General features: G+C 49.6%; 1 protein-coding gene and 1 pseudogene across 5 annotated transcripts in view; both read left to right on the plus strand.

The window, feature by feature from the left end:
* The window catches only part of ODF2 (outer dense fiber of sperm tails 2), a 30,840-nt gene extending 3,812 nt beyond the window's left edge, over positions 1–27,028 (plus strand). For 2 of the 5 annotated variants that reach the window (XM_026514087.4, XM_044389645.3), the window contains 19 exons: positions 82–198; positions 481–606; positions 5,531–5,701; positions 6,466–6,626; positions 7,399–7,528; positions 8,129–8,260; positions 12,443–12,514; positions 14,462–14,533; positions 14,655–14,771; positions 15,402–15,587; positions 15,967–16,076; positions 17,578–17,713; positions 20,258–20,368; positions 20,465–20,569; positions 21,541–21,699; positions 23,008–23,108; positions 24,938–25,100; positions 25,503–25,628; positions 26,043–27,028. In XM_026514087.4, coding sequence (XP_026369872.1) covers positions 82–198; positions 481–606; positions 5,531–5,701; positions 6,466–6,626; positions 7,399–7,528; positions 8,129–8,260; positions 12,443–12,514; positions 14,462–14,533; positions 14,655–14,771; positions 15,402–15,587; positions 15,967–16,076; positions 17,578–17,713; positions 20,258–20,368; positions 20,465–20,569; positions 21,541–21,699; positions 23,008–23,108; positions 24,938–25,100; positions 25,503–25,628; positions 26,043–26,231 — 2,484 coding nt within the window. In that variant the 3' untranslated portion in view covers positions 26,232–27,028. Of the gene's footprint in view, positions 1–44; positions 199–480; positions 607–5,530; positions 5,702–6,465; positions 6,627–7,398; positions 7,529–8,128; positions 8,261–12,442; positions 12,515–14,461; positions 14,534–14,654; positions 14,772–15,401; positions 15,588–15,966; positions 16,077–17,577; positions 17,714–20,257; positions 20,369–20,464; positions 20,570–21,540; positions 21,700–23,007; positions 23,109–24,937; positions 25,101–25,502; positions 25,629–26,042 lie in introns of all 5 variants that reach the window. The other 3 variants (XM_057313789.1, XM_026514091.4, XM_026514089.4) reach the window with 3 other exon arrangements.
* Positions 8,428–8,605, plus strand: LOC113266634 (U2 spliceosomal RNA; annotated as a pseudogene).
* Positions 27,029–27,364: the final 336 nt, after the last annotated feature.

Here is a 27,364-nt window from a genome sequence, read left to right on the forward strand (position 1 = left end):
GAGGCTGTGAGCTCAGTTTTTTATGCCAGTTTACTCATCCACAGATCAACCTTTTTTGTGTTGTCCTCCCCCGCCTGCCAGAAGCGAACCATGAAGGACCGCTCTTCAACCCCCCCCTTACATGTTCACGTGGATGAGAACACTCCTGTCCACGTCCACATAAAAAAACTCCCGAAACCGTCAGCAACCAGCGGCCAGGTAGGAGCATGCCGGTCGGGCGAGGTGACGGCTGTGGAGCAGGGTGACCCCTCCCAGCACAGCCTCCTCGGACTTCAGACTCCACAAAGGTTTGGGAGACAAATGCGCTTGCTTTCCGAGGTCAGCTGCCTGGCCAGAAGGTAGGCAGCACTGTCATCCAGAAATGGCGGCGGCAGCCCTAGTCCGAGGAGGCTCCCCAGCAGAGCTGGAAGTGGATGCCACCAGAGTGAGACCACGGCCAGCTGTGTGGGGGAGTGACCCTGGGTTTGTCCCTTTCCACAGAAATCTCATAAGCGCGGAATGAAAGGGGACACCGTGAATGTGCGGCGGAGTGTCCGGGTGAAAACCAAGGTACCTTGGATGCCCCCTGGAAAATCATCCGCCCGGCATGTGGGATGCAAGTGGGAGGTAGGCTCATTCTTGTTCAGGCTTTTCTTCTCGGACTGGTCAGGTTCTAGCAGGCCTCAAACTCGGTATGATTCAGGGTCAGCTGTCGCTCTTAGAGATGCCCCAGTAGGTCCTGGTTACTGAGCGCCTGGCTAAACCCTGAAAGTACGCGAATGTTCTTGAGCCCTTAACACCACTGCCAGGTGGTAGGTCTTGCTCTCCCCATAGACATATGAGGAAACCATGGTTCAGAGAGATGAAGTCCCAGAGAAAGTAGCAGAGCCGGAGTCAGGGCTAAGGGAGGTCTCACTCTAGAAGCCGCACCCTCGGCCTCTCTGATGTGTGTGTGCAGAGCCACATTCTTTCCCCATGCAACCGTGATAGTATCTGAAGTGTAACCAACAAGGTATATACCAGGTGCATATTTAAGAAAGTGCCCCCTCTTTTGAGGTAGCCTCCATAAGAGATCATGCGTGTATTCCACAGATGTCATCAAAACCACTTTCGAAACAATCTCCTGGGGAATAATTGCCTTCCGTATCAGTTGTCAGGGTGCCAAGAGAATTACTGTCCTTTTTCTTTTAGCCACGCCTCAACATATTTTGGTTGTCCATCCATCCATCCATCCATCCATCCGTGCAGTAATTCTTGCAGCATATGTTTCTTGAGACTTGTGCCAGACACTGCGGGGCCCGGGGCTGAGAGCCGCAGACTCGCAGGCGCGCCCCTCCCTAGGCTTACGTTCTAGTCAATTGCAGTGAAACACCTCAGTGATGAGGCAAGACCTTTTGGCTGCACTTTAGACAAAGATCTCATAATCGGGGCGAGTAAAATGGACCTGAGGCTGCTTTGAGAGGAGGATGATGCCTGGCCCATTTTGAAACATTCAGTCTTTTGCTGATAGTTGATTACTTTTAAAATTAGAAATAAAAAATAAAAGTAATTACTCTGAAGTCCTACTTCATGGGTGTGACTCCCTGATTTGCCAGTTTTTCTAAAAGACAAAGGGAGTATGGGGTATTCTAGGGAATAAATGAAAAGTGTTCTGACCAGTATGTATGTATGTGTGTGTGTGTATACATAAATATGTGCGTTTATATATGTATATGTGTATGTATATATATATGCATAGTCATATATGTCCATGTACTTATATAAGAAAGATCGGAATTAAAATGCTGTCTTGCACTTTTCACTACACGTACCTCACTAATAATCAGTGAGACATAAATGAAAAACAACTATATTTTAAAAGCAAACACAAGCTCTCATTTTTGTTGAATGGAATATAGTTAAAAAGCTCACCGATACCTCATGTTGACAAGCATATGAGAAATCAGCAAATCTTTTTAGAGCATTTTGAGAGGGTGGTAAAACCATTTAACAGCTGCGGAGCATTTATCTAAACATTAATGCTCTGGTTTGGGTTTTTTAAAAATTTTTTCCAGATATTTAAATTTTGAAGTCATCTCTGCACCCCATGTGGGGCTTGAGCTCACAACCCCGAGATCAGGATTCGCACGCTGCACCAACTGAACAAGGCAGGCACCCTAGGGATGCTATGGGTTTATATCTAGTAATTGATTCTGTAGTTTTATACTGCGAAATTTATCCTTAAAAAGTCACAGAAGGGTTCAGGGATGGCGTATCAAGATGTTTGTAAGAAAGAAAAATTGGAAGCAACTGAAATGTCTATCAGGAGGGTATTGGTTAAATTATGATATACCCATGCAATGTATATCCATACAGTCCAAAGACGGAGGTAGATATTTATAAATGATAATGATGCACGGAGCCACAGAGCATGTAGAGTTTGCCCCTATTTGTGCAAAAAGGGGCGTCTGTGGGGCACCTGGCTGGCTTAGTCCACAGAGCGTGCGACTCTTTTTTTTTTTTTTAAGATTTTATTTATTTATTTGACAGAGATAGAGACAGCCAGCGAGAGAGGGAACACAAGCAGGGGGAGTGGGAGAGGAAGAAGCAGGCTCGTAGCGGAAGAGCCTGATGTGGAGCTCGATCCCATAACGCAGGGATCACGCCTTGAGCCGAAGGCAGACGCCCAACCGCTGTGCCACCCAGGCGCCCCAGAGCGTGCGACTCTTAATCTTGGAGTCGTGAGTTTGAGCCCCACATTCGGCGTAGAGCTTACTTTAAAAAAAAAAAAGAAAAGAAAAAGAACATCTGTATCGTGTACATGCATGTGTTTGTGTATGTATAACATTTTTCTAGAAAGATATACAGGATGTAGTAAGCAGTGATTACCTCTGGTTGGGGGGGGCTTTATTTTTTATGGTCTGCTTGAATTTCATCTTAATAAGGATACTATATTTTATAATTAAAAATGCTTTTTAGGGGCACCTGGCTGGCTCAGTCGGAGCGTGTGACTCTTGATCTTGGGGTCTTGAGTTCGAGCCCCATGTTGGGGCTGGAGATTACATAAAATAAAAAAATAAAATATTTTTTTAAAATGCTTTTTAAAAAACTGAAAAGACTTGGTAGTTTTGAAGTATACATTGAAGATCTGCCACTATGGAAATTGACCTCCCTGTTGACTGAGGTTGCTAGGAACTGTGGTCCCCCCTGGAAAGCTCAATGTCCACTTTCAGTCCCGGGGCTGCAGAATCCCAGGAATGGAGGAGCCCAGAGAGGTGACTTGTCTCTCAAATAGTGGCTGTATTTCATGCTGCCCTCTTGAGCCAGTGCCTTTCCCCTTCCCAGTGGTGCTCTTTGTTTCTGGAAAGACCTAGCCTGACCCTTTCCATTGTGGACAAGGAAGAAAGACCCTAGAAGGAGGAAATATGGTGTGAGCTGGACATGGACCTCAGAAGCTGCTATGTACATGTGGGGATTCTTGTTTGATTTTTTTTTTTTTTTAATATTTTATTTATTTATTCAACAGAGACAGAGACAGCAAGCGAGAGAGGGAACACAAGCAGGGGGAGTGGGAGAGGAAGAAGCAGGCTCATAGCGAGGAGCCTGATGTGGGGCTCGATCCCACAACACTGGGATCACGCCCTGAGCCGAAGGCAGACGCTTAACCGCTGTGCCACCCAGGCGCCCCCTCTTGTTTGATTTTTTAAAACCCCATCTGGGATAGATTGATCACCTTTGGGGGAAGGAGGTCTGGGTTTTTTCTCTACCCTATTATTGAAGGTGATCTATTTTTTATTAAGGGAAGTTGAAAACACAGACAAATAGACCATCAACTGTAATCTTACTACTCTAATGTGGCTGCTATTAAGTTTTAAAAGCTTTGTATGAGAAGTGTAGGAAAGTACACACATTAAGAATGTATTGCTTGATCGATGAATTTTTACAAACTGAATATACTGTGTAACTGCTTCCCTGCTTAAGAAGCCACATCACCACCAGCTTCCCCAGAAGCTCCCCTCTGGTCCTGATGCTGTCATTACCACTCCCCAGGGAAACCACCCTCCTGAAACTGCTACTATTTTGGTATATTTACTGTCACGCTTTTTCCTGTGCATAGTTTTGGTTTTTAAAATATCATTGTAATCATACTATATATTGTCCTATTATCTTCCTTTTAAATATTGCAGACTTTTTGTCTTAAAAAGCAATGCATGGTCACTGTTGAAAAATTAGAAAATCCAAACCAACACAAGGAAGAAAGTAAAAAACACCTGTCATCCCACCACTCTGAGAAGAGCTCTGGAACTTCTTGGTGGAACCCTACCTGATCTTTTCTTACGAAGAGACTCCTTGTTTTGATGGGACCATATTTCACTTATCATTGTATTTTTTAATTTTATTTTTCATTATATTCTTTTTTAACATATTTTGACTATATTTACATTGCGCAGTATTTTTTAAGGCAGTATTCCATTGTGTGTATATTTGTGCTGTGATGTATTTAACTAATACTATCTTGTAATATTTTATTTATTTTTTTCTTGTCTTGATTTTAAATATTGATTCACATTCATAGATATTCTTGGTAAGTCCCTAGAAATAGAATTGCCAGGACAAAGGGCACATGGAGTTTTAAAAAACATCGTACCCTGTAAGTCCTAGTTGGTTGGCACGAGAGTTACTCTCTTACTGAATACACCTTTTATTCCTCTTCCCCTGGAAACTGGCACAGAAGGTTGGCCACGTCAGCTTAAGAGGCGCACAGAACTGTACAAAAATGAGAAATAGCAATTACATAATGCAACAGAATAAACTTACAGGCTGAGAGAGTCAAGTTCAACGTATCAAAAACCCATGGAAACTCTGGCTCCCAGATATCTTTCCATCTGGAGTCTTACAAAGCAAAGGGTTATACAGCTTTACATAAACTTTTCAGAGGGGCACATGCATTTGATTTTAAAAATATGTTTTTATGCTGATGCACTGAAATAAATATTTTCCAGACATCATACCTTTTGACCCCTAAATTATTCAGTATGCATTTCTAATAGTATTTCTCTATGTAACCAAAATAACGGTGATTAGTCCTAAAACCTTTATTTCTTATTATCATGTATCTGGTCCGTACTCAAATTTACCCATTTGTCCCTAAAGTACCTTTTATAGCAGATTTGTGTTACTCGCAACTGTCCACTGTCACGCATTCATATTCACTTAAAAGATTTTTGACTTATTTCCCTTTTACGTTACGTATATGAAAACATCTATTGCCCCAAACTTTTGCCAACTTGGGGTATTATGACTGTGTTTGCCAGTCTGTTCTATCCTTTATTTTAAACTTGACATTGTAACACAGGTTTATTTCTTGGTAGAGAACCTTCAGAAACCTCATGTAAACATGGGTAGGTAACGTTTCATCGAGAAGGCCTGGTGCGCTGTCCGTCCTGGGGTCCCTGTGGTCGGCCCTCAGTGGTTTAGCTCTTCTCGCCTCCAGTGGACAAGCAGGTGCTCTGGAACCGATGCTTGCGGCCTTGCCTTATGAGTTCACGTGTCTCTCCCTCCTCTGCATCAGAATCCACCTCATTGTCTGGAGATCACGCCACCGTCTTCAGAAAAGCTGGTCTCGGTGATGCGGTTAAGTGACCTCTCTACGGAAGATGACGACTCGGGTCACTGTAAAATGAACCGTTATGATAAGAAGATTGACAGTCTAATGAACGCGGTTGGTTGTCTCAAGTCTGAGGTGAGGGAGGTGGGGGGCTGGACTAGCTAAGTGCCCTGAGGATGTGAGGCTTCAGATGCCTCAGAGGAGGTAGCCCGGGCAACCTGGGCTCCCTCTCCATTGAGCACATAGCGCAGGGCCTGGCTCTGACCCCACCTGGTGCTCTGTATGGACGCCCTGGTTTGACTTGTCACAGCCACAGATGGAGCCTGTGGTGGTATCGTCCCCTTTTTGGAGATGACGTGACTGGGACACTGGGACCTCTGTTTCCTATTTTACACAACAGTTTAGAAAGAGAACAGAGCCCCAAAGAGGTGAAGGAAGTCTGTCCTCAGTTGGTGGGCTGTGTCCCGGGTCTTGATGGCTGACGTGGCCTGTGTCTTTAATCCCCCGCCCTGCCTTCGGGGCTCACGGGCCCCCCTGGAGAACCTGGGGCGGGCTGCCTGGCAACAGCCCTTTCTCCACAGCCCACGGAGCGTGGGCCTTTTTGTGACATCTCCCCTGTGGTGTGCCAGCTGAACCACGGTTTGTATCCTGGCTCTGTCCCCAACCAGCAGGTCACTTGGGCCCTCTGTACTGGGTTTTCTCAGTAACGAGGAGATGAGATGAATAGTGTCTATCCTTCATCTCTGGTGGTTAACTGAGATCGCGCCCAGCACCCAGGACCTCAGTACCTATGTATCCATCAATCGGAGTTGCCCTTAACTGGCCCAAAGCACCGGGCCTCGCGGCGTGGCGGCGGCGGAGCCCCCCTCAGTGGCCCCTGCCTGCACGCTCCTGCACAGGTCAAGATGCAGAAGGGTGAGCGCCAGATGGCCAAGAGGTTCCTGGAGGAGCGAAAGGAGGAGCTGGAGGAGGTGGCCCACGAGCTGGCGGAGACCGAGCACGAGAACACGGTGCTGAGGCACAACATCGAGCGCATCAAGGAGGAGAAGGATTTCACCATGTAAGGCCGCCCCGCCCCAGAGTGTGTTCCTCCCGCCCGGCCGCCCCGGCCCTGGGAACGCACAGCGGTGGAGGCAGGCCCAGGCGCGGTCCCGGGTCCCAGGGGAGCCCAGGCTGCCGGCCACAAGCTAGTTACTCGTTCATGCTGTGAGGGAGGACAAGGACCCCGCAGGGTCCGGTGGGGGCAGGGCAGCTTTTCTGGAACCAGCGACATCTAAGGAGAGCGCTGCAGGCTGGTTAGGAGATAGGCAGTCGGTGCGGGGGAGGAAAGCATGTGGGACCTCCAGTGAAAGCCCCAAGGGAGCAGTTGGCGAGGGGGAATTGGAAAGCAGGCCAGAGTGAGGAGAGGGGTGGGCGGAGGGCGAGGGGTGCCGTGGAGCTTGGCAGGGGCCGTTCTTAGTGCTCGGAGGAGTTTGCATGGAAGGGTTTTCACAGCGGGGAGTGGTGGGGCCAGGCGGGGCTCCAGGGTGGCGGGCTGGATGGGACGGCTCAAAAGCGGATCCGAAGGTGGTGGTTACGAGGCTGTGGTGATGGCTGGGGACAGAGGTGATGCTAGTGGCGGAGAGGCAAGCAGGGTCACGGTGGCTTAACGTCACCTGAGGTGAAGGCCCGGCTCTGGTGCCCAGGTGGCCTTCCAGGAGCCCTCCCTCCCCCTCCCCCACTGCGCCCTGACCGGGAGGTGAGCCTCGCAGGGCATTGTGAGGCGAGCCTCAGAGCTCTGGGCGGGCCGGGGCCTGGGAGGGCTCACAGAGCACTATTCCCTCTGGCCCCAGGCTTCAGAAGAAACACCTCCAGCAGGAGAAGGAGTGCCTCATGTCCAAGCTGGTCGAAGCTGAAATGGATGGAGCCGCTGCTGCCAAGCAAGTCATGGCCTTGAAGGACACTATCGGCAAGCTGAAGACGGTAGGTGGCAGGCAGAGCCCCCCGGCCCTGGGACTGGGCCCAGAGGCGGGCAAGTTGCAAGCTAGGGAGGGGTCTTTACGCAGTCATCAGGCTGACTTTATGACATCTCCAGGCCAGGGGAGGGCACACTTGACGCCTCAGCCCCCACCCCCACTCTCACTTCCGGGGCCTGATCCTCGAGGATGACCTCTGGTGGCCAGGGTCTCTGAGGAGACCGCATCATGGGTCTCTTGGGATCACAGTGAGTCAAGGCATAAGTCTGATTCCTGCAAGTGTCAGCCACAGTTTGATTCCTGCGAGTATCGGCCACCAGGTGTCGTCCTCCTCCACTTCCTCCAGGAAGCCCACCCTAACTGCGCTTGCCTACCCTGAGCTCCCCAGCCCTTCTCCCCACTTGTCGCCCTCTGCCGACTCAGCTTCTGCCCCCATCCTTCCAGGTCCATCTCTTCTGGGAAGCCTGCCCTTGACCACTGTGGCCCTGTACACAGCCCGGGGCTTCTTACCTGGGCTTCCTGGCGCCAGCACCTCTTCAGAGGGGCCGCCTCCACCTCCTCCTCCCTTCTCCCCGTGTACCTTGTAAGACTGCCTGCTGTCTTCCAGGAGAAACAAATGACCTGCACGGACATCAACACCCTAACGAGGCAGAAGGAACTTCTCCTGCAGAAGCTGAGCACATTTGAAGAGACCAACCGCACCCTCCGAGACCTGCTGAGGGAACAGCACTGCAAAGAGGTGAGCTCCCGGCTGTGGCCGCCCCTGTGCCCTGCAGCTCCGCAGGCCCGTGCGCTCGGAGCCACAGTTCCTCGTTCCTACGGCCCTCTCAGGTCAGGCACGGAGAGTACCTTCTGGTCAACTTCTTGTTTGGCTTTTAAAAAATTAGTATTTAATATTTTTATTTAATCACTTCTCGGCTTTTTGGCTAAACACAAGTGTAGTATCTGTTCTTACCAGTTTAATGTTTTTATTTATTTACTTATTTAAAAAATTTTTTAGGGGCGCCTGGGTAGCGCAGTCGTTAAGCGTCTGCCTTCGGCTCAGGGCGTGATCCCGGCGTTATGGGATCGAGTCCCACATCGGGCTCCTCCGCTATGAGCCTGCTTCTTCCTTTCCCACTCCCCCTGCTTGTGTTCCCTCTCTTGCTGGCTGTCTCTCTGTCAAATAAATAAATAAATCTTTAAAAAAAAATAAAAAATAAAAAATTTTTTAAAGATTTTATTTATTTATTTATTTGAGAGAGAAAGAGAGAGAGGGAGAGCAGAGAGGGAGAGGGAGAAGCAGACTCCCTGCTGAGCAGAGTGCCCGGTGAGGGGCTCGATCCACGACCCTGAGATCATGACCTCAGCTGAAGGCAGACACTTCACTGACTGAGCCACCCAGGCGCCCCATGTAATTTTTTTTTTAAGTGGGCTCCACACCCAACATGGGGCTCGAACTCACAACGATCAAGAGTCACATGCTCTACAGATGGCTCCAGCCAGGCGCCCCCCAGAAATTAGTATTTAAATAAGTAATATAAAGTGGTGTGCGCACTGGCCAACTTTCCAAACAAAATCTTATCCATGTAGTTAAATCGCTCTTGTGTCTCCTTTGGTGATAAGCTTATCAGAGGGTTCTTTATCTCCAATCTGATCATCTTTATCACTGACTTATTCGTCTCTAAGTGACGTAATAGTATTGTTTCGGGGGTTTTTAAACCTTACATAAATAATATTGTTCCATGTGTATTATTCGGAGTTTTCTTTTTTCACTCAATATATTTTTTTAAAGATTTATTTATTTAGTTGAGAGAGAGAGAGCAGGGGGACGGGGAGCAGGAGAGGGAGAGGGAATCCCAAACAGACTCCCCATTGAGCAGAGCCCCATGCAGAGCTCAATCTAGGGACCCTGAGATCGTGACCTGAGCTCAAACCAAAAGTTTGCTTAACTGACTGAGCCACCCAGGCGCCCCCACTCAATATTCTTGATATTCATCCACTTTTATTCTTGGGGCCTAAGGTAGTTAATTTTCACTGCTATGTTCCATTTTATGACTACCACAATTTATCCTTCTGTTGATGGAGACATATTTTCATTTTGCTATTATAAGCAGCGTTATTTCGGGCATTCATGTACACTCTCCTGGTACACCCAAGAGTTTCTAGAATGTATTTCTATCAGTTTTATTAGTTACAGCTCAACAACTCTCTTAAAATCGTTGATGTCTGTTTAACGACTGGCTCAGTGATCTTGGGTGGGCAATTTTTAACCTCTCTAGGCCTCATTTTTCCCACCTGTAAAATGGGAATAACATCTTCCACATGGCATCATGTGAGGACATGGATGAGGGAGTGGCTGGCACCCAGTAGGTGCTTGGTAAGTGGTAGGTGGTGGGTGCTGCTGCTGTTTGTCCTGGGACTGTGGCCCCCAGAAAACCTCTTCCTACCCACTTTTTTCCTTCTTGACCCCTTAGTTTCTACCATCCTGGACTCCCAGAATCTCCCATTGGAGATGAAGGGCCAGCCCATTTGGACTCCCACCCACAGCAGGTGCTCTGTGTTCAGTCCAGGCTCATTTCCATGTGGTACTTGGAACGGGGACCCCCCCCCCCCCCGGTGCTTGCTAGGGATGCTCAGTGGAGTCAGTTGGCTTAGGGCCCAGCTCTGCTATTTCCAGCTGTGTGATCTCACGCAGCTCACTCACTTCTCCCAGCCTCGACCTCCTCTTCTGTAAAATGGGGGTGGTGGGAGTACATGGCTTCTTAGAATGGGGGACTTGGTGAGACGGTGTCACCCTGGAAGCTCAGAAGACATGGCTTAAAGGGCAGTGAGAGCAGGTTCAGGCCTACACTTTCATCCTGTGTTTGCCTCCCTGTTGCCGGAGAAACCACGATGCTGGCTTCTCTCCGCTCCCAGTCCTGTCCTGGCTTGTGAAGGGAACCTGTGAGCCTGAGAGGAAAAGGGAGGGCGAGCCCCCCTCTAGGGAAGAATAGAGAAGGTTCACAGACCTTCCCCTGTTGCGAAGATGGGCAAGGGGGTGCGGCAGTTGGAGGAAGAGGGAATTTAATGGCTGATAAACATATGAGTAATTAGAAAAATGCAAGCTAAGACATCAGGAGTCTTGCTGGGAAAGACTGGCCTGCCTCCCAGGGTCCTCCTGCCCTGCCTGTGGCCATGCAAATCTGTGCAGGCGTTTTGTAGGTCATTTCGGCTCACAAACCTGGCCCAGGCATTCCTCCTCTTGGTATCAGCCCTAGAGAGACATTTCTCCGTGCCCAGCCCAGCACTGTCCTTTGCTACAATGCTTGCAGTTGTGCAACATGCTGGTGAACAGCGGCATCGCCCGGAGGCTTTGCATGGGGAGAGGTTAATGCAGTGGCATGCTAGAGAAAAGGCAGATTTGTGGTTGCTGGGGGCTAGGGGAAGGGGGACAAAGAGATTGCCTAACAGGTACAGGTTTTCCTGTGGGATGATGAAAATGTTCTGGAACGAGCGAGTAGTGATGGTTGTAGAACATGGCGAATGTACTATATGCCCCTGAATTTTACACTTAAAAATGGCTAAAATGGCAAGGTTTATGTTTTGTTTTGTTTTTTAAGATTTTATTTATTTGGGAGAGAGAAAATGCGCAAACACAAGTTGGGGGGGGGTGAGCCCGATGCGGGGCTCAATCCCAAGACCCTGGGGTCATGACCTGAGCCAAAGGCAGACACTTAGCCAACTGAGCCACCCAGGTGCCCCTAGCAAGGTTTATGTTATGAATGTTTAACCGCAATTTAAGAAATTAATAATGTAATATGCCAAAAACCATTAAGTTGTGCATTTTAAATGGGTGACTTGTATGGTATCTGAATTTTCATCTCAATAAACTGGTGTTTTGTTTTGTTTTTTTAAGATTTTATTTATTTATTTGACAGAGATAGAGACAGCCAGTGAGAGAGGGAACACAGCAGGGGGAGTGGGAGAGGAAGAAGCAGGCTCATATCAGAGGAGCCTGATGTGGGGCTTGATTCCACAACGCCAGGATCACGCCCTGAGCCGAAGGCAGACATTTAACCACTGTGCCACCCAGGCGCCCCGGTTTTTTTGTTTTTTAAAAAGATTTTATTTATTTAGTTGTCAGAGAGAACAAGCAGGGAGAGCAGCAGGCAGAGGGAGAAGCAGGCTTCCTGCTGAGCAAGGAGCCCGGTACGGGACTCAATCCCAGGACCCTGGGATCATGACCTGAGCCAAAGGCAGGCGCTTAACTGACTGAGCCACCCAGGCATCCCTGTTTGGTTTTTTGGTTTTTTTTTTAAGATTTTTTTTTTTTTTTTTAAGTAATCTCGAGTCATTCACTCCACCCACCGAGCCCGCCAGTTGCCTCTTAATAAAGCTGTTTTAAAAAAATCAAGTAGTCGGGGCGCCTGGGTGGCTCAGTTGGTGGAACATCTACCTTTAGCCCAGGTCCCAATCCTGGAATTGAGCCCCGCGTTGGGCTCCCCGCTCAGTGGGGAGTCTGCTTCTCCCTCTGCCCTTCACCCCACTTGTGCTCTCTCTCTCTCTCTCACAAATAAATAAATAAAATCTTTTTAAAAAATTTAAAAATCAAGTAGTAGCACAAAAATACAATATGTTGTCATTTTGGTAAAACCACCCATAGATCCCTTCCCCCCACCCCCAAAAGACACTGTTTCTCTAGGCGTAGCTATATGTAAATGCACAGAGAAAGGATGGGCAGGACATTCATCAAACTGATAACAGTGGAGTGGGGTTTGGAGGTGGACGAGGGGACTTCAGCGTTACCGGTTCACTGAATATTTTATAATGGGATTGCAATTTATTTATGACTTCTATAATTGGAAATACAAATTTTGGAGAAGGAAGAGAATCTAGAGGGAATGTAGATATCTGGGTTCATTGCTTAACCACTTGGCTCTCCTTGTGCTTTCCCTTGAAGGATTCCGAAAAGCTGATGGAGCAACAAGGAGCACTACTCAAACGGCTGGCGGAGGCGGACTCCGAGAAAGCGGTAACACAGCGCCCCCTGCCGGCTCTAGTGGCTTATAGGCGACAGTGTGCAAGAGGGGCTGGCCCGACGCAGCAGCGCTAGAGCCCGTCTCTGACATTTCTTTGGGTCTTAGTTTCATGATCTGTAAGATGGGCTGATGTCCCCTATCCCGCCTGCTCCACTGGGTTTGTCTAGTTGGTCACTTGGGCGCTTGAACCACCATGCTGAACACATCAGGGCTGCTGCTGCTGGATTTATTAACCGTCAGAGTCTGTTACTTGAATTGCCTTATTTGTATTATGGATTAAAAGCCATCAAAAGGTCAGACTTTTTGACTCAACAATTCCAATTCTAGGAATCTCTCCCAAGGCAGCACACTCCAAAGTCTGGTTCATGGAACCCTAAGTTCCTCTCGATGTTAATGGATGCCAGAAACAAAAGCAGGGAGTGATGCGAGGCCAGACAAATTGGGAAACGACTGGCTGGCCTCTATGAAAAGTTCACTGGGTTAATGCCAAAACCTTTTGGAGCACTTGAGGTATTAATGGCCACGTGAGTCTCCAAGAGAGAAGGAAGATGGAGGCCGTGTTTCCCAAGGTGTGGCCCTTGGCCCTTAGTGCCTCTCCGAATACCACAGTGGGAGATTTGGCAGTGAAGGGGATAATGCCTAACTCTCTGTCCCCAACTTGAGAGGCTAGGAATCAAATTATGATACACCATAAATTGAAACATTAAGCTACTGTTTCAAAGGAAGTAGAAGATTTAACCACATTATGGTAAATGCCGTGGGATTGTATGTTAGGGCACAACATACGCATAGGACTTTTTAATGTGTTTTAACGGTGGTTCTCTTTGGCTGGGGTATTAAGGGGATTCGTTAGCGTTTTTTTTTGTTTTTTTTTTTTTTTTTAAGATTTTATTCATTCATTCGACAGAAATAGAGACAGCCAGCGAGAGAGGGAACACAGGCAGGGGGAGTGGGAGAGGAAGAAGCAGGCTCATAGCAGAGGAGCCCGATGTGGGGCTCGATCCCATAACGCCGGGATCACGCCCTGAGCTGAAGGCAGACGCTTAACCGCTGTGCCACCCAGGCGCCCCTCGTTAGCGTTTTTTTTGTTTTTCATTGTTTTCCACAGCTAACATTATTTTATTTATTTATTTATTTATTTGAGAGAGTGAGAGCTCATGCGTGAGTTGGGGGAGGGGGCAGAGGGAGAAAATCTTGAAGCAGACTCCCCGGTGAGCACGGAGCCTGCTGGAGGGCTCAATTTCATGACCCTGAGATCATGACCTGAGCTGAAAGCAAGAGTCAGATGTTTAACTGAGTCACCCAGGCGCCCCTATTTATTTATTTTTAAATTATTATTATTATTTTTTTTTATAATGATTTTTTATTATATTATGTTAGTCACCATACAGTACATCCCCGGTTTTCGATGTAAGGCTCGATGATTCATTAGTTGTGTATAACACCCAGTGCACCATGCAATATGTGCCCTCCTTACTACCCATCACCGGCCTATCCCATTCCCCCACCCCCCTCCCCTCTGTAGCCCTCAGTTTGTTTCTCATAGTCCATAGTCTCTCATGTTTCATTATTTTTAAATTATTAATATTATTATTATTATTATTATTTTTAAGTAGGCTCCACAGTGTGGAGCCCAACACGGGGCTTGAACTCATAACCCTGAGATTAAGACCTGAGCTGAGATCAAGAGTCGGACGCTTAACCGACTGAGCCACCCAGGTTCCCTCACGTTATTTTAAATTGCAAGATCAATACATGTTTGTTGTCTTAAATATTGAATACGGATGTTGGGTGCTTCCCTCGAGGATCTCTGTGAGATGAGCTGGTATATTCAGGACCGTGGGCCCTGATGGCTAGGCACTCACAGGAGAGGCTGTGCCCCCTGGGCCCGGCTTCTTTGCCCTTCCCCAGGAGCTCATGACCGTGTGTGTTCTCTCTAGCGCCTGCTGTTACTCCTGCAAGACAAGGACAAGGAGGTGGAAGAGCTACTCCAGGAAATACAATGTGAGAAGGTACCATCCCTGACAGTTGTCCCTCCTTACGAGCCAGTAGAGCTTCGTATGTAGTGCGTGCACTGGAACTGGAAACACGGGTTCAAATGCCGGCTCTGTCACTTTCTCCATCTCTCCAAAGGCTCAAGCAAAGACAGCGTCCGAGCTCTCTAAATCCATGGAGTCCATGCGTGGGCATTTGCAGGCACAGCTCCGGTGCAAAGAGGCAGAGAACAGTCGCCTGTGCATGCAGATTAAGGTACCTGCCGGCCCTGCAGGGGGGGAAGGAGGGGCCGGGGCATGGCAGTCCCAGGGTTGTGAGTCACACGCAGGAAGGCTTTGCCCCGACGGTTTATGGGGCGCTTGCTGCCAGCGCACTCCTGCTTCGGAGAGACACTGGGACAGTGGCAAGAACAGTGGACCCTGGAGGCCCTGGGTGCCCTTCCCTGCAAAGACCGGGTTCGGTGCCATGACCCAGAGCCAGTCACTTAATCCCTTAGGCCCTCGGGTCTCGTAACTCCCCCTGGGGAGGGAATGGGCTCACATGCTGCTTGCCTGCATGAGCCAGGAACCCTCTGAGGTCACAGCTCTGCTGAGTGACTGAGAGATACTTCTGACCACAGTGCTGGGAGTTGAAGGAAGAATTCCAGAAGAGTTCTGTCCTAACATTTAGACCCCATGGGTTCAGTGATCTGGACAGGTGCTACAGGGAGCTGAGAATGGCCCCCGTCCCTGGCCTGCATTTGGAGAGCCCTAAGCCCCCACACAACTGGTGGCCCCTTTTTCTCCCACTTCCTCACCCCTTCTTTTCGCTGGTCCCCTTTCCCCTCTCTCCCCTTCGCTCCTGTCTCTCTCGTGCTCCCATCTGCTTCTGGTCCTCCCTTCCCAGAACCTGGAGCGCAGTGGGAACCAGCACAAGGCGGAAGTGGAAGCCATCATGGAGCAGCTGAAGGAATTAAAGCAAAAGGGAGACCGAGACAAAGAAACCTTAAAGAAGGCCATCCGAGCCCAGAAGGAACGAGCTGAGAAGAGCGAGGAGTATGCTGAGCAGCTGCACGTGCAACTTGCGGACAAGGTGGCGGGCTTTCCTGGAGGGCGGCCGGGGGTGGGGGCAGGCGGTCCGGCTAGGCCCTAGCGGCTGGCCGTGATCGGAGGATGGTGATGGTGGACAGGGTGACTGGGCTGGGGGAGGGGAGGCACTGGGTGAGTAAATGGGTAAAAGGATGAAAGCAAGGCGGGCAGCTGGCTGGAGACACTGGAGGGGACAGTTCAGCCTGCGTCGATATCATGCGTGGGAATGACCTTAACCAAGGCAGGATTTGGAAGTAGAGTGCCTGTGATGGCTGGAAATCTAGAAGCTGCCGCTGAGTTTGGGCACCCTTGGTACCCTCTGGAGAGGGACTGCAGGGGTCAGGAGTCGTCCAGGCTGACGGGCCGTCGTCCCATGTTCCCAGGATCTTTATGTCGCTGAAGCTTTATCCACTCTGGAATCATGGAGGAGCCGCTACAATCAAGTTGTGAAAGACAAGGGAGACCTCGAGCTGGAAATTATCGTCCTGAACGAGTATGTGTGTTTGGGAGAGGGCGCGTGGGCTGACGGAGGGACGCGGGTGGACGGGTGGGAGCGGCCTGGCACCTGAGGCCGCCGTGTGGTCTCTCCGGTCAGGCGCTGCACTGGGCGGAGGGGTGGCAGGCCTGGCCGGCACTATGGAGGGGCCCGGCTTCTCTGCTTACAGTGGGCTGGGAGCCACAGGAAAGGCTCTGTCTTCTCTCTGTCGTCTGCCCAGTGACAGCAGCTGTTTTGCCCAGCAGTCGGTAGGTCAGAGTAGGGGGCAAAGTGGCCTCAAGTTGTAGGGGACTGAACTTTTTTGCCACCAGGGACCAGTGACCATTTAGACATTCTCAGTGTCACCTATAATCATGTATTCATTCATTAGAAAAATGTTTATAGAGCATCTGCTCTATACCAGGCTGTGTGCTGGCCTTTAGGGTCACCACAGAGACAAGACAAATGCATTCCCTGCCCTCACGGAGTTAACCCCGTGTTCCAGTAAGGAATACCAGGCTGCAAAGACCCAGACTCCCAGGGCTGCAGACCGGTCACAGGGTTGCTAGCCGAGGAAGTGTCTTCTGCTGGATTCAACTCCGTTTAGCAAACGTTCTGGGAACCTGCTATGTGTTGGGCCCTCTGCCAGGTGCTCCCCTCCTAGGGTTCTCTGTCTGGTGGGAGAAAACAGATAATGAGGGTAGAAGGATACATGGTACAGAGGAGAGGGATTGGGGAAGAGACGCTCTGAGGAGGGAAGTCTGAACCAGGTTTCTAAGGGTGAGGACGAGTTTGCCAGCTAAAACAACACGATGTGTTTGCTTGGGCCTACTCTGTGCTTAGCACGTATTTGCGCGATGAACCGCAATCGATCATTCCCGAGAGCACACACGGTGTCGAGGTTCTATGTGGGGCCTGTGGTCAAGATAAGCATCTGTGAGCCCGAATGCTGTGAGGCCGCTGTCTCTGATGCTGAGTGACTGGGGGGAGGGGAAGGGAGTGAGGGCATGTGAGCACATGGCTTCTTTCCCTTTGTGCTGTATGCCTACACTGCATTCCTTTCTGTGCGAGGGGAATGTTCACACGTGGACAAAGGAGAAGAATGTCTGGGGGTGTCCCTGACCACCCGGCCTGGGAGTTCTGTCCTAACTTGAAGACCTGCTGGGGCTAAGAGAACCAAGGGGAGCCATGGAGAACTGGGAAGGGACCCTGTCTCTGGTTCTCGTCTTCCGGGGGTGTCTGGGCCTCATGGGAAGATCAGAACACAGAAGGCTTCTAGAAGGGGTGGTATGGGAGGCAAATCTAAAGGCTGATGGAAGGGGGGGGATGTGGGAATGCCACAGCGGCAGCGCTAGGGCAGAGCAGGGCAGTGGAGTGGAGCGGAGACTTGGGGAGCAGACAGGGTGGCCAAGAGGTGGCACTGGGAAGGAACACTTGGCCCCATCCCACACCAAGACCCTGGCGTCTCGGAACCCATGTAATGCTTCTTGTTGTCTGCTTTCTCTCTGCGACCTTCTAGCCGGGTGACAGATCTTGTAAACCAACAACAAACGTTGGAGGAGAAGATGCGGGAAGATCGGGACAGCTTGGTGGAGAGATTACACCGGCAGACGGCCGAGTATTCCGCGTTCAAGCTAGAGAACGAGAGGCTGAAGGTCTGTAGTGAGAGCGGGCCCACACCATGGGTGGAGGGCAGCAGGGCCCCGATGGGGCACTCCGGATGGGGCCCCAGAAATGACTCAAGGGTCTTCAGAGGCCCTGGAGGCAGGGACCTGATTAGGAGGGCGTGCGCTGGAGTCAGAAAGGCCTGGATTCAGGGAACCTGGGTGGCTCAGCCGGTTAGGTGTCTGTCTTCAGCTCAGGTCATGACCTTGGGGTCCTGGGATTGAGCCCCATGTCGGGCTCTCTGCTCAGCGGGGAGTCTGTTTCTCCCTCTGCCTGTCACTCCCCCTGCTTGTGTGAGCTTTCTCTCTGTGACAAATAAATAAAATCTTAAAAAAAAAAAAAAAAGATTTTATTTTTAAGTAATTTCTACACCCAACATGGGGCTTGAACTCATGACCCCGAGGTCAAGAGTCACATGTTCTACTGACTGAGCCAGCCAGGCACCCCAGGTTTATTTATTTATTTTTTTACTGATTTATTTGTTAAGTATGACATATGGAAATGTACAACATTCTAGAATTTTCATTAAGTGAGCACATTTTGTCCGTCATCCACCCTGATCCAAACCATATTAGCATCCCAGTGACCTCACCCACTTACAAACACCTGTGCAGAGGTGACTGTCCTCCTGACTTCTGTCACCACAGATTAGCTTGCCTGTTTTTGAATTCCATGCCTGGCTTTCATTCAGCCTGCTGTCTGTGAACGATCCATGCTGTGTGGCCGGTCTCATGGTCCATGCTGTCCGGTCTGCCGCTGTAGGAGCACACCTTGCTTTATTTATCCCTCCCGTCCATGGACTTTTGACTTGTACAGTATCTTCGTACATCTTTGGGCACGCCTAGTTGGGGTATTTTTATAAATTAAATACCGTGAGATAGAACTGCAGGTCATTAGATGGTGAGTATAAATTCAGCTTTGGTAGACGTTGCCATAGACTAAGGCAGTCATGCAAAGTTACACTCCCATCAGGGGTACGTGAGAGGTAACAGTTGCTCTGTGTCTCCTGGGGGACACTTGGTATTGTCAGTCCTTCTCATTGGAGCCATTCCGGTGGGAGGCGTGGCCCCTCATTTGTTGTAGTGGGGTTGCTGGGAAGTGAAAGGCAGCCTCCAAGTCTAACAGGTGCTTAAGGGATTAGTTACAGTACGTGTGTCTGTGGCGTGTAATACACTGTGGCCGCTCAAATGGTCTTTGTAGGAGTGTGTCGTCTTAGATGATGTTCTCCAGAAAAAGTTGAAAACGTTACGGAAATGGGATACAGAAGTGATGTTTTGTGTGAACTATAGATAGATATTTTTCCAGGTTTTTTCCCCCCAATACTAGGATAGATATTCAAACACATACACACCCGTTATTCTGCAGCTTGCTTTTCTCATCCAACCAGATTTCATGGATATCTTTTTAGGTCAGGTCTTTGGTTTGTTTTTTTGTTTTTGTTTTTTAGCTTTATCTCTTTCAAATGACTGCAGATTGTTTTAATGTATTGAGGTACCATGATTTCTTTTGTCCCATCTACTAAGATGAACATTTAGGTTGTGGGAGGACATTTGTTGACTTGAGAAGTAGGTAAGGTAATGGTTACTTGCAAAAGCATGTTGCAAAGCAGTCAATACAATATAATCCCATTCTTGTTGAAAAAAAAAAAACCCCATAAAGTATCTACTCAGCTACAGACAGATAGCCATGAAGCAAGGCGTCACGCATCATGACTGGTTTTCCTTGGTCTTACCTCCATTTTCTTTTTCCTTTCTTTCTTTTTTTTTTTTTTAAGATTTATTTATTTTAGAGGGAACACAAGTGGGAGGAGGGGCAGAGGGAGAGGGAAAGAAATCCCAAGCAGACTCCTCGCTGATCACAGAGCCTGACTTAGGGCTCGATCCCACGACCCTGAGATCATGACCTGAGCCAAAACGAAGAGTGGGACGCTTAACTGACGGAGCCACCCAGTTCCCCTTCCTCCATTTTCTTTAATGATTATGTATTGCTTTTGTACTAAGGACAAGAAAACATAGGATTTGCTTTATTTGCACCTACAGTTGACCCTTAACACACGGTTTGAACTGTGTGAGTTCACTTATATGTGAATTTTTTTATATAAATACAGTTTAGTTTGTAAATGTATTTTTTCTTATGATTTTCCTAACATTTTCGTTGCTTTAGCTTACTTCATTGTAAGAGTACAGTGTTAGTACATATAGCAGACAAAATACGTGTTGATCGACTGTATACGTTCTTGGTAAGGCTTCTGGTCAACAGTACGTTGTTGGTAGTTATGTTTTGGGGGAGTCAAAAGTTATACGTGCATTTTTGCTTGTGTGGGAGGTTGGTGGCCCTAAGGCCTCTGTTCATTGTTCCAGAGTCTACTCTTTATTCACTTGAGTTGCCCTGACACCTGTCTGCGGAAAACTGCTAGTGTGGGTTTGAGTAGGTGGGGCTTCCCTTGGCTGGCCCCTCGGAGTGCGAGGTGAGGGTGGGATGGCCGCCTACTCTGGGAACCTTCCCGGGCATAACTCACTAGCCGCCCCTTCCAGGCTAGCTTCGCCCCGATGGAGGACAAGCTCAATCAGGCACACATCGAGGTACAGCAGCTAAAGGCATCGGTTAAGAACTATGAAGGGATGATTGACAACTATAAGAGTCAGGTAAGCGGCTGCCCCGGACCTTAACCTCTCCCAGGAAGGGTTGGCCGGAAAGCTGTTTTTCACCGATTCTCTGCCCAATGCTTTGCTGGCCCCTAGGTGATGAAGACCAGATTGGAGGCTGATGAAGTGGCTGCCCAGCTGGAACGCTGTGACAAAGAGAACAAGATCCTTAAAGATGAGATGAACAAGGAGATCGAAGCGGTACTGCTCCCCTTCCTTGCTTTCTTCCCCCACCCAATCCTGTGTCTGTCCCCCTTGGTTGCCTGTGAGTCTCTCTGATAGGGACCAGAAAGGTTAACCGGTTTTCTCATGGCTGGACTGGTCCGCGCTACTGTGCATCTGCTCACGCTCTCTCTCTCCTGCTTTATTCCTTTTCCTCCTGGTTTTCTCTTCTTCCTTCATTTCCCTTAAAATAATCTCTTCTGCTTAGAGCATCCAAGTGGATTCAAATGCTAGATCTGCCAAGTCTTAGGCGTTTCCTACTTCATTCTGCGTCGACCCAAAGATGTGCCTCCCCTCTCCTTCCCCTTTTCCCCAAAGAGCCTTATTCTAGAGATAAGGCGATGATCTTAATACTAACCTAGGAGAAGGGCTGAGTCCAGGCCCAGCCACTGACCTGTTGCACAGCCTTGGGCAAGTCCTTGCCTCATCAGTCCTCAGCCTCCTTGTTAATACAGGGATGGACTAGGTCAGAGAGTTCTGACCTCCTCCTCCGACATGTAGCATTAGGATCTCCTTCCTCGGGCCTTTGGAGTTAGACTGGACCTTAATCCTGGCTCTGTCAGTTTCTAGCTGAGCAACCTTAGGGAGATGACTTTGCCCCTTTGATCCTTAGAGCCTTTTTACTGGGACAACAGCACCTACTGTACAGGTCATTGTATGAATTAATTGAGAGAGCCCTTAGCACAGGGCCTGGGTCCTGGTGTTTGCTAGGTGATTGTTGTTGTTATTCATGACTAAAGGAGTGGCAGGCTCGAGGACCATTTGGGGTCAAGTGTGTCCTTCAGAGAACAGCTGGATACCCTCAGTGACCTGTGGGGCGGGCAGGCCACATTCCTGCCTGTGGTTCTCACAGGACCCTCTTCCAGGGACCCAGGGCGACCCTGCCTTCACACCTGGCCCCACCGGCAGCAGGGCCCTTCCCAATGGTGGGCTTTTCTGTCCCACTCTAGGCCCGTAGGCAGTTCCAGTCCCAGCTGGCCGACCTGCAGCAGCTGCCTGACATCCTCAAGATCACGGAGGCTAAGCTGGCAGAGTGCCAAGACCAGCTGCAGGGCTATGAGAGGAAGAACATCGACCTCACAGCCATCATATCAGACCTGCGCAGCCGGGTAAGGGACTGGCAGAAAGGGTCCCACGAACTGGCGCGAGCAGGGTCCCGCTTACCAAGATGAGCTGCACGCCCCCCCCAAGGGAGGACCACTTCCTTTTTCTTGGCTGCCGCTTTCTGAAAGGAGTGAGCTATCATCAGTGCTGTGAAATAAAAGTCTGGTGTGCCAAATGCCTTGTGTTTGCACAAAGTGATTGTAGTTATAGGAGCCGTCAGTCACTCTCCCGTGTTGCCCCGCCCCCAGGTGCTCCAAGTCTCCGCCTACCTCCGCTCTGCTGTGCGCGGCCACGCCCCCAGGGGAGACACCCAGGCGCCCCCCCCCACCCCCGTGCTCTTTCCCAACTTTCTATTGCTTTAGCTGCCTTTCTTACTCTTTCCCGATACATTGCTTCAGGTTCTGACCTGAAAGAGGGCTTCCTTCCTCCCAGAAGCAGTCTGCCTCTGGGTTACTGGAATCCTGCCTATGGTCTAAGAAGCTATGTGCCTCTCGTTTGCAGTGGGACCTTGGGCAGGGCCCTTCCCCTCTCTTGATCAGCTACCTGGTAATAATAAAAGTAGCTGTGGTTTCTTGAGCACGGACTTTGCACTCCAGTATTGTCTCACGTAATTCTCCCAGAAATGTTAAGATGTAGATGCTATTTCCAGCCATTTTCCAGAAAGCAGCATAGGGGCATAATCTCCCGAAGTCACAGAGCTGATACTTAGTGAACAGGGTTGAGAACCCAGCCAGCTCCATCTGCTTCCCAAGCCCGTGTTCTCAGTCCTCTTAAGTTGCCTGCCCTCTCTCTTGAACCCGAGCATTCTGAGGGCCTTTCGAGCCTGATATCTGAGGCTTCTGCATACGGCAGCCCTCTGGATAACCTCTCAAACTCGCCAGCCTAAAAGACTCGCTAGGTTTCCTGTTGCCTTGCCAGCACTTGTGCCCATTCAAAGGGAGAATGAAATCAGCGGTGCCAACAATGTAATTGGTAAGGCTCCGTGGCACATCGTGTGGGCCAGTTAAACCCGCCATCTGCTTCCGCCTTCTCACGTCTGCCCCGGATCCCATTGAGTGGCTTCTCCTGATCAAGAAAGCGTCACCGTGGTTCATCGGGATCAAACCTGGCTTCTCCGCGTGGGGAAAGCCATCACAGGAGTTGGGCCTAACCTGTCCCTCCTCTCCTCTCTCCTCCAGGTTGTGCGTTGAGACTTGGATGCTTGCTGAGGGCAGCGTGCCCCTCTCCTGGGTGTGGATGACAGGTCCTAGGGAGAAGGGAGGGCCGCACCGGGAAGTTCCTTCATAAACGGGTCTGTGTTCCTGTCATTTTAGATCGAACATCAGGGGGACAAGCTGGAGATGGCAAGAGAGAAACATCAGGCTTCCCAGAAGGAAAATAAACAGCTGAGTCTGAAGGTGGATGAACTGGAGAGGTTAGAGGCACTTGGTCCCATCTCTGTCCTCTTCCTAGGACCTGAGACTTTCAGCCACTTAGCTGCTTTGGGCTTAGTGTGCAGAAGTGTTTGAGGGACTCAAGGGCCTGGAAGGTACAGGGCAGACCTCAGAGGAAAAGCTGCTTCCATTGCAGTGGTAAGCACCGTGGGAGAGAGGAAGGCGGTCTCTTGACCGGGAATGCTCCAGAACAGTGTGGTCAAGTTCAGACCACCCACAGGCTCCAGCTTCCAGAAAGGCCCACTCATCCAGCAAACCAGCAGGACCTGTATGCGGCTGTTGGGGGGCATCCCCCCCAACTTGCTTATTGTTTCTGACTCTCCTTCCCCAAGACCTTTCTGATCCAATTCTTCTGTTACCTATGGACTATTGGAGGCGGTAGGGGAAGAGTACAGCTTTTGGAGTCAGAAGCCTCGGCCTTGGGTCTCACTTGGCCACTTAACCTGTATTGTGATCTTGAACAAATCCTTGAACCAATCCTTGAACCCTTTTGAACCTCTGTTTACTCATCTTGAGAAAGGGATCAAGGTAGTGATAACAACCTAGCTCATGAGGTTATTGTAAATCTTCCATGAGGCCTTCCTCAAAGGCCTTAACACATTGTCTGGCAAAGAAAAATGCACCGTATTAGTGTGTATTATCCTCCCCCTCCCCGCTTTTTTTAAGTATACTCCATGCCCAACATGGGGCTTGAACTCACGACCCTGAGATCGAGAGTCGCATGCTCTACCAACTGAGTCATCCAGGCACCCCTACTATTATCCCAATTGTAAATGTGAGGAAACTGAGCATGGAGAGAGGTGAAGTGACTTGCCCAAGGTGACACAGCCGATATCTGGCAAAGCTGTGACGTAGGCCCTTGACTGTCCTCCTCCGGAGCTTTTAGCATCTGTAAAATGAGGGCTGGAGCCTTAGTTTCAGAGCGGAAAGGCCTGGCACCCCGGGATGCTGTGACTGCCCAGGTGGCTCATGCCGCCTGCATGAGGGGACTTGGGCCAGTGGGTCTCCTGGGCCCCGCCTCTGCTCTGCTCTGCTGGCCTCCAGTATGCAGCTGGACTCAGCAGGACTTACAGAGCTTTCAACTGGAAGGTATTCTGGAAGTGCAGTGGGGACTGTGTGTGCATATCGGAATGGTCACTGCAGCCCCATGGCGGGTCACATCCGAGGTAGAGCAGTCCAGCTGAAGTCCCTTTGCTGAGGGGGCAGCCTTGAAGAGAGGCCGAGGGCATGGGTTTTGGTGACAGACCTGCCAGCTGTGCTAACCTCGGGCCAATGATTTTAGCTCTCACTGCCTCAGTTTGTTCATCTGTAGAGTGGGGATAATGGTGACCATGTTTTTTCTGTTGTTTTTTTTGTTTTGTTTTACAAGTGGCAATTTTATTTGTCCTCTATAAATTTTTTAAGGTTAAAATTTTAATTATAGAGCAATACATTTTAATCTTATTCTAGAAACTTCCTTCTCTCCTAACCATTCTCCCCCATGCATAAGAAACAAATTAATTGCATTTGTGAAACATTGTATAACTTCTAAATTTTAAGTTCAACACAAGGTGCTGTGTTCTGTGTGCTAACAGGTGCGCTCAGTCGGCTTGCCCGCCCACTCTTCACACAGCCGTCTAACTGGCTGTCCCCGCTGCTCAGCTCCCTGCCGTCTTGCTGATCAGCAGGTTTCTTTGGTTTATTCCTGTGGTTCCTTGGAGACTCTTGGCGTGATGAGAGCCCCGGTCCAGGGGTGACTGGCAGCCCCCTGGTGGGGTGGAACAGGACAGGTAGGGGTACGAGCAGGATCTGATTAAGTGCTTTCACCTAGGAAACTGGAGGCGACCAGCGCCCAGAATATCGAGTTCCTACAGGTGATTGCCAAGAGGGAGGAGGCAATCCACCAGTCCCAGCTACGGCTAGAGGAGAAAACACGAGAGTGTGGGACCCTGGCCAGGCAGTTGGAGAGCGCCATTGAAGATGCTAGGAGGCAGGTCAGTCTTGATTCCATTACTAACTAGCTCTATGACCTTGGGCAGACCACCTGACTTCTCTGAGCCTAATTCCCCATAAAACATGGGCACACTGTAGTGGCACCTGCCTCATGAATTCGTAGGGATCAAATGAGCAATTACTGGAAAGGATTTGGCTCTTTATTCAACTGCAGCGTGTGTGGGACTCAGCTGGGTTTACTACGGCTCAGGTGATGACTGAAAGGGCAGGTGAAGTGGGATGCAGAAGTCCCCGTAGTTAGCTCCTGCCCCGAGGCTCCAGGGAGCCGTCCACAGCGATGGGCAAGGGCTGCCTGTGAGACCAGACTGGGAGTGGCCCCGGCTTCTCTGCCTGGTGTTGCCTAGGTCAACTAAGCCAGCCCCACCTCCGTGCCTTCTGGGCAGGTGGAACAAACCAAGGAACATGCAGTCTCCAAGGAGCGAGCTGCCCAGAATAAAATCCTGGACCTTGAGACCCAGCTGAGCAGGACCAAAACTGAACTCAGCCAGCTGCGGCGGAGCCGGGACGATGTGAGTCGGGCTGGAGGGTAGGAGGGAGAAGAGAAGGGAGTGGATTGAGATTTTAGCTTCCTGGGCCTGCAGGGCAAGATGTTTTTATGACTATGACACAGTTTTCTTCTTGCCCGATCTCTTTCCCATCCCTTAAGGATATTCCAGGCAGATCCCTTTTTTTCTTAACCGCTTTGTTAAGATATCATTTACATAAAACTCACTCATTTAAACTGTGCAATTCAATGGTTTTTAGTATATTCACAGAGTTGTGCCATTATCGCCACAAGCTAAGTTTAGAATATTTTCAGAAAGAAACCCCATAGCCATCAGCAGTCACTCCCATTCCCCCGCGCTCAGCCCCTGGCAGCCACTGATCAAGGGATCTTCTGGACATTTCACACACTTGGCCCGTACTCTCATTCTTCCTCTTAGGCTGACCGTCGCTACCAGAGCCGGCTCCAGGACCTCAAGGATCGCCTGGAGCAGTCGGAGAGCACCAATCGCAGCATGCAAAACTACGTCCAGTTCCTCAAGTCGTCCTATGCCAACGTGTTCGGGGACAGTCCCTACACGACCTACCTGACCAGCTCTCCCATCCGCTCCCGATCGCCTCCTGCCTAAGGCTGCTGGTCTTGGGCCAGGAGCCCGGATTGATGCCATGGGAACTGAGGAGGGGCCAAGCCACAGCTGGAAAGCCTGTTGCTTTCCTCTCGCTTCCACTGATGGAAGTGTGTTCAGGATCTTGTCTGGGCTACTGGCTCCAGAAAAGTCCCTAAAGCAGCGGGAACGACTTAGTTTTCTCCCCTCTGACGGAGTCACCTGATGGAAATTTTTATTACCTTGACATGCCTTAAATCTACTAATCTTAGGGTATCAGATTTTAACTCACCATGACCTTGCTCCTTCCTTTCCTGAGAAAATGATCTGGACTTTTTCTGCCAGTTCCCTCTCAGCCCTCCTCTTTTGAGGAATCTCTCTCTCGGGTTTTCTCTTCCCTGAACCAGCAGGAGCTATTAGCTCGAGGTCCTCACCACGCCTCCTGGGCTGTGAGCATGTCCACTTGCTGTTTTCTGTCATGGGTACGGTGTTTGCCCCAATGCCCCCCTCCCACGCCCGGTAGAAACCTCGTGTCCAAGTGTCCTTGAGGCCACTTGCCCCCAAGCACTTCACAATAGACACTGCAGGGTCTCTTCAAAGTGTAATCCCAATCTCACTGATTTTTGTTTCTCTTTGCCAGGTTTGTATCTATGGAATGCATTTATTTTGGAAATATGTGTGTTGTTTTACAAGAAGGTTTTATAATCAATATTTAAGGCTCCACTGGATGTTTTCCTTTACCTACCCCTTCCCTTTTCTAAAAATGATCAAGGAAAAAAATGCTGCAGGAAAGCCAGTAAACAAGTACTTGGTGCCTGGGACACGAGGCTTCTCATTTTATTTTGGCTCATTTATTTTATTCTTCCTTCCTTGTGCACCTTCTTCACATCATAATCCTGTGAGATGACTGGAGGAAACACATTTTGTAAGGCACTGCTCAGTGTCGGGTGGGATGGATAGGATGGACGAAGATAGGATGTGTATATATTACTATTTTTAAAATGTTAGTTTCTTTTTCTTTTTATAAAGATCTTATTTTGGGGGGCATCTAGGTGGCTCGTCAGTTAAGTGTGAATGAATGGGGTACAGTGCTGAGCCCTAACCTTTCTGTTTTAGCTGTTATTGCCCTTCTGGGTGATCCAGTCTTGTCCTCTCTC

This window comes from Ursus arctos, unplaced genomic scaffold, assembly GCF_023065955.2.
Source record: "Ursus arctos isolate Adak ecotype North America unplaced genomic scaffold, UrsArc2.0 scaffold_18, whole genome shotgun sequence".
Taxonomy (NCBI): domain Eukaryota; kingdom Metazoa; phylum Chordata; class Mammalia; order Carnivora; family Ursidae; genus Ursus; species Ursus arctos.